Source organism: Ruditapes philippinarum, unplaced genomic scaffold, assembly GCF_026571515.1.
Source record: "Ruditapes philippinarum isolate M1 unplaced genomic scaffold, ASM2657151v2 ctg61_1_1_1_1, whole genome shotgun sequence".
NCBI lineage: Eukaryota > Metazoa > Mollusca > Bivalvia > Venerida > Veneridae > Ruditapes > Ruditapes philippinarum.
Window position 1 is genome coordinate 73615 of NW_026861844.1, and position 6223 is coordinate 79837.

General features: G+C 32.7%; 1 protein-coding gene and 1 long non-coding RNA gene across 2 annotated transcripts; one reads left to right on the forward strand and one right to left on the reverse strand.

The window, feature by feature from the left end:
* Positions 1 to 1124: 1124 nt before the first annotated feature.
* Positions 1125 to 2207, reverse strand: LOC132717070 (uncharacterized). The gene is made up of 2 exons (XR_009623908.1): positions 2012 to 2207; positions 1125 to 1372 (listed from the first exon to the last, which is right to left on the reverse strand). It is a non-coding gene; the product is annotated as an uncharacterized LOC132717070 (long non-coding RNA).
* Positions 2208 to 3619: 1412 nt separating this feature from the next.
* On the forward strand, positions 3620 to 5965 carry LOC132717071 (uncharacterized). The gene is made up of 3 exons (XM_060700467.1): positions 3620 to 3993; positions 4862 to 5341; positions 5739 to 5965. Exons 1-3 carry the CDS (start codon positions 3749 to 3751, stop codon positions 5944 to 5946), a joined length of 933 nt encoding a protein of 310 aa, XP_060556450.1. The 5' UTR covers positions 3620 to 3748; the 3' UTR covers positions 5947 to 5965.
* The last annotated feature ends 258 nt before the right edge of the window (positions 5966 to 6223 follow it).

Sequence of the window (6223 nt, forward strand, 5' to 3'; positions counted from 1 at the left end):
ATATATATTTTATAAATCAGTGCGTTTAGTATGAAGAAAATTACGACGAGTTAAACACAGAGTTTGTTTTTTTTGTCTCCCGATTATGTCAAAACTTCAGTAAAAATAATGATGCCCTCTTCGAACAAATATAAGATTTTTTCGTAATTTATGGTCCGAATTTAGCAAAATACCTATCAAAAGAAAGCTGAGAATTTGATCTTTTTAAACGTGTAATTATCATTTACAAAGCTAAATTATTTCCGGAATTGTAACGAGTAAAAAACGCAACTTTTACTACCAGCCAATCGCGACTGCACACGAAAGAAATTTTATATACATGTAGTAACAAGTTATTATTGTTTCGTCATTTTTTTGCCGAAATTTGTGAAAAATTATTTATAAAAAGCTTATAAACTGTTGTTTTAATTTTTTTATTTTTCAATTTCTATTGCGTATCTTAAATAAATGCGGATAAGATATCGTGAAGAATCACATGACCAAAATCATCTTGCATATTTCGAACGCAACTTTTACCATATATTTAACTTATTAAGCCCTTAATATTTTTTTATTTGAACATTGTTTTAAAGAATGAAGTTATCTATCTATCTATTTTTAAAATTGAATAAAAGTATGATTATATAATTTTCAAACTGCACCAGAAAAGAGCTCTTATAAAAATGTTCGTTTTCTCAGGTACATATATTTTTCTGAAAAACGGCCTAAACATTTTTTGTTATGAAAGTATTGTGAAAAATAAGTACATTGTACCGTCATAATTGATGTTTGCTGCAGATTCAGTAATTGATTTAATCACGGTTATTAATGTGCATCTATTTAATTGTTCAATTGTGATAGTTTTCACACTTTTTCTATCAGTCGGTCCTGTTTGAAACTGCTTTTTAGTGGGTAAGGCTAGATTATTACTATATCCAGTTAATTGTTTTTATTTAAAACATATTCTCTGTGTTGCTTTTTATACAATTATATTGAGCAAACTGTTTCACCACTACATATGTCAGTATCTTTCAGGTTCTCTTGAATGAACGTACATTTTTTCGAGAGAATAGACATAAAGGTATTGGAAATAGTAGTATCAGGTACCTGGTAGTAAAAAAAAAAGAAATAAAAATGAAAACACATTTATATAAGTTTTGCCTTTTATTTTATAACTGGATTTACATAAAACTTCAATAGCATCGCACTGGCTATAAAATGACTGTTTATAGTGTTTTCATTTAGTGTCACTTTATTCCCGAAATTTATTTGACACTTCTGGGACTCTCCTGGCACAAGCTGCAAATCTTTGAACTTTTGGGCTGTATCAGCATTCAGTGAAATTGTCGTGCTGATCTACCACTTGAAACCCTTGAAGCACATTTGTTACGATCTGAAATAGATGAAATGACATTTAATATAAATATTTTGTTTTATCAACAGAATAACCATGTACTAATGTTAATATACGTACCTGGAATAACTAACAAAAAAGAAGTTGAATATAACTTCTGAGTAAATGAAAAAAAAAATGGGGGAAATTTCATCCATTTTCAAAAGACCATAGCATCAAAAATATTCAGTTGAAAATTATAAATAATACCACACCCCATTCACAATAATGTAGTAACTAACTTTAAAGCTTTCATTTGTATTTTCAAGGTCTTTAGATACCTCTGATGTTTGGGCCAAAATAGGTCGTGAATTTATTTTTGCACCGCAAAAATTTACAAATTTCCTTCAAATTTCACGCCACAAAAACAACAGATCAGATGATGAGGGAGCCTTAAAAGTACCAACATAACTTACTTTAATATATTCTTAACCGATTTGTGCAAGTTTAATCAGTTTTCTACAAGTAGGTTAAGCCTGATAACTCTGCAGATTTTATACATGTTCACCCGTTTTTAACAAATATCCGCCATTTTGTCGATCTCATTCATACAGACTGGAAATTTCCACACCCGATTTACGCCATTTGGAAGCGTAATCTAGTAAAAATACAGGTACATAACAAAAACATAAGACTTACCTGTCATTATTTCTTGAGTATTTTGTGCCGATGCTCGTAAATTAACACTTAATTTACAGATTTTTCATCAACAAAAATTGCTCCGTCCGCCATCGATTAAATTTTTTGGTAGCATGTGCGCATGCGCACGACCGACACGACAGCAATCTCGGTCTAAAACCTTGTTGCGGATACCGTTAATATACGTACCTGATCCAAAGCATAGAACACCAATGAAATATCAAAACCAAAATATTGAGAATTAAATACCTTTGTCAGCAAAAACTCAACTTGAATATTTCTCAGTAAATGTGGCATTCGTGACATAACAATCTTTCAATGAAGATGAGTGGATGTCATGTGTAATTTCCAAAGTAGTATGGTATAGTTCTAACGAACAATAGATTAGGATGGAATACTCATTGTCCTAGTATTTTTACTTGTAGATCATAACCACCGCATTATATAACCAGGAAGTTAAAGTTTTACTTACACAATTATTTCCCGTACCCAGTTTTACACCAATTCATACTTTCCAAAAACTATATAAGATATATTAATAAGAACAGTACGTCCTTCAAATGCTGATTTATTGGTCAGATATCGCAACATATCGCGACAAACAAACAAAGCGCTGAAACAGATGTTTTGATGTTTTCCCATCGACCATGTAAGAATATTGGCAGTAGATAATTAAATAAATGCATTTAAATCATGCTTCTTGTACGGTTAATTATTGCCACAAGAGTGAAGTTCTAAAACAACTGAAAAGTAACCTATATAAAATAAGTTTCAGTTGACTCGTATATTGGTACAGGCATTTCATTCTTGCGATTAGTTCAATGTTTCTTGCCATTACTTTTATGTCTTTTGTGTTTACATCTTTGTTTCTTAACTGTGTTTAGTTTTATGTTTCTTGTGATTACTTTTATGTTTCTTGTGTTTACTTTTATGTTTCTTGTGATCACTTTTATGTTTCTTGTGTTTACTTTTATGTTTCTTGTGATCACTTTTATGTTTCTTGTGTTTACTTTTATGTTTCTTGTGATCACTTTTATGTTTATTGCGTTAACTTTTATGTCCCTTGTGATCACTTTTATGTTTCTTGTGTTCACTTTTATGTTTATTAACATGTCCGTGCTCTGTCTTGTGCCATGTCCTGTTTTTGTTTAGAGTCCGCCTGGGCGCTCCTTAATTGCCACTGGTTCTTGTTGCTGGGTCGTATGGGGGGTTGCGTTCATTGAACGCCGCCATTCCTTGTTGATCTTATTTATATTATCATATTTTATTGCGTTAACTTTTATGTCTATTGTGTTTATATCTATGCTTATTGTGTTTACTTTTATGTTTCTTGTGATCATTTTTATGTTTCTTGTGTTTACTTTTATATTTCTTGCGATTACTTTTATGTTTCTTTACTATTTCATCGTTAATTTTTATTCTGGACAACGTTTTGGTAAATATACCTTTTTTAAATACGTTTAACAAATATTCGTATTATTGCCTTGTAACTAGGGTTGTTAACACTTTAGAATATCAGAAGTTATATTGTAAGATGTAAATATTTATGCTCTCATAACACACTAAAATCACGAAAAATCTATACATAGCTTTAAGTATCTTATCATTATTTTCTTTTGGAACATGCCGACGTTATAAAATGACCTTCAATTTTACGTTGATAACTGGAATAGTGCGTGTGGAATTAAAGAATTGTTTGTGAAAATTGTAATTCACCTTAAAGAGATTGCGTCAATTATGACCATTTCTGTGAAAGGGACGCTTGTAGTTATTCTTCTAATTTTTTTCTGCACGTGTTTCGCACGAGATTATAATGATGTTCCTGACGGCGGTGATGTTGATAACTCCTTTTTGGCTGAACATGGATTTGACATGGATCATGGATTTATGAATAACAGACCTCATACAGATGAACATTTAAGGATAATGTCATCTATGATGATACATTATATAATTTCTAAAGGTTGTGATTATATAAGCGCGTGAGTATAATTAGGTATCATGAGTTGGGGGGTCCGTAGTTGGGGATTTGGATCGATTAAAGCGACTGCCTCGAATAAGCATATTAAGACGCTAAAATCGGTGCTAGTCCTCCCGCCCAGCAGAAAAATCAGGGTAGCTTGGATATTACTTCTCACTATTTTTAAAAATGTTTGCATGTAGGAACGTTCTTTTGCGTTCAAAACACGCCATTTTTATCATAAATGAAGCTCCATCAAAGTCAAAAAGCATTTGAATTTTTTATATAGACTAAGTGGAAAAAGGACTTTGTGAAAAAACGGGGCGAGGGAATGATCTGAAAATTTACACATGTTATTTGTCCATATTTACATCAAATGGTACACACATCTCGGGGAAACAATTTTCAATCCCGTCAAGTCAAAAACCCCTGTGGAGTCCATAATCATACGGATATTGCGTAGAGGTAACTTTTCTCTTTCAGGGATGCCGGGGTTCGTACTCACTGTGTCCACAAAAGGCACAAGGACTAATGGAACATGAACAACAATAAAATATATCAATACTGCAATGTTTAGATCTGCTCATTTCTTTTTATCGCGAACAAATATTGAAGGTTTAACATTCAACAGACAAAATCACAGTGACTCCTTTTTGTAGCAAAACATGTTCTTTTAACGTGCATTACCTCGTGCAAATGTTGTCTACATTTCCTGTAAAATTCGTTGGTAGTCGGTCGTTTACAACGGAGTCTCTGTTTATAGATGGTATAAAATCTTATAAAGGTAATTTTAGAACAAAAGTAAAGGACGGCTTAAGTGAATGACAATATCATGTCCATTCAAGCTTTGCAAAATCTTATCCATAAAAGGGATAAAACTTTACTTTCAGATCTGTTAAACATCACTTTAGCAGTGTTGACCACAGTCACACACATGAGTATTACCACAAAACATGCGACTGGAAACCGTGGGCGGAGAAGAAATGTGGTTTATACCACGTGCCAATGGAACTATGCTGTGCACTTATGGACTGTGGCGCGTCTAGAAGTTTGGTCGCTTTAAGAGCGCCTCACGGCATGATTGAACAGTGTAACATGACAGACGCTGCCAGAAAGAGGGACATTCATATACACACTAACCAGCCTTCAACAAGTCGGATGTGCAATCATATACAAGCATTGATATTTGGAAAACGAGATGACCATACAGAACATGTGACACAACTTTCACAGCAATTACAGTTAAACAATCACAACATAAGTGATAAATTAAGTGCATCTAACTTTAGAAATGTTAGTGTAAAGCCTGAATCAAGCGTAAGTGGCGGACAATCAAAGCGCATCCGAAGGTGGTGTAAAGTATTCAGCCGGTAAGTATAAAAACTCTAATAAATCTTATATAAAATTTATTAGATCTATATATATTTACATGTTTATATTTTCTAGAAGTGCAAGACTATTGTTGTTTTCGTTCATTTACCAAACGTCTTATCTTGAAAGATATCAGACATATCTTGAAAATATGTATCTTTCCTCTTAAGTAAACAGGTTCAAATGAAAGACCTATTCTCATCAGAATTTATATCTATATCCCTCATTTAAATGAATAATATTTATTTATAATAGATCTTCAAACAAAGAAATTTGCTCTAAGAAGAAAATGTGGTGGTACGTTACAAGGCTTCCATTAGTTGAAGTTTGGGAGTCATTATACAATGTAACTATATGAAAAAAGCCTATTGTATACCGCATAACATTTTTTTTCAGGAACGTCAGTAAGAAGTTCCATTTAAAGGAGTCCAGATTTGTCCGGCGGTCGGTATACTGGCTAGTTGACATATATAAAGTCGCAGTGGGGCATCACATGCCAAACTATTACACGCACGGACTTGTTGGATGTGGAATTGACTACGCAATGAGGGCATTCAATGTGGAAAGATGGCAAATTGAATTATACAAACAAGTTTCAAAATAAAGTTTTATTTAAAACTATATATTTCGCTATCCAAAATAAAGACGAATTACATGAACATTTTTTATTTCGCACGAGCAAGTTTCATCTTTTTTAACCTGACCGTTACCAATGCTGTTACCAATGCTAGTAGGTACGGCCATATGCGTGTTGATTTAACTAAGATTATTGTATACATATATATTGTGATATCGTGCACGTGCAGAAATATTCTCTAAAATCGCGTTTCATCTTTTTTAACCTGATGCGTGTGGTGTTGATTTAACTAAGATTATTGTAT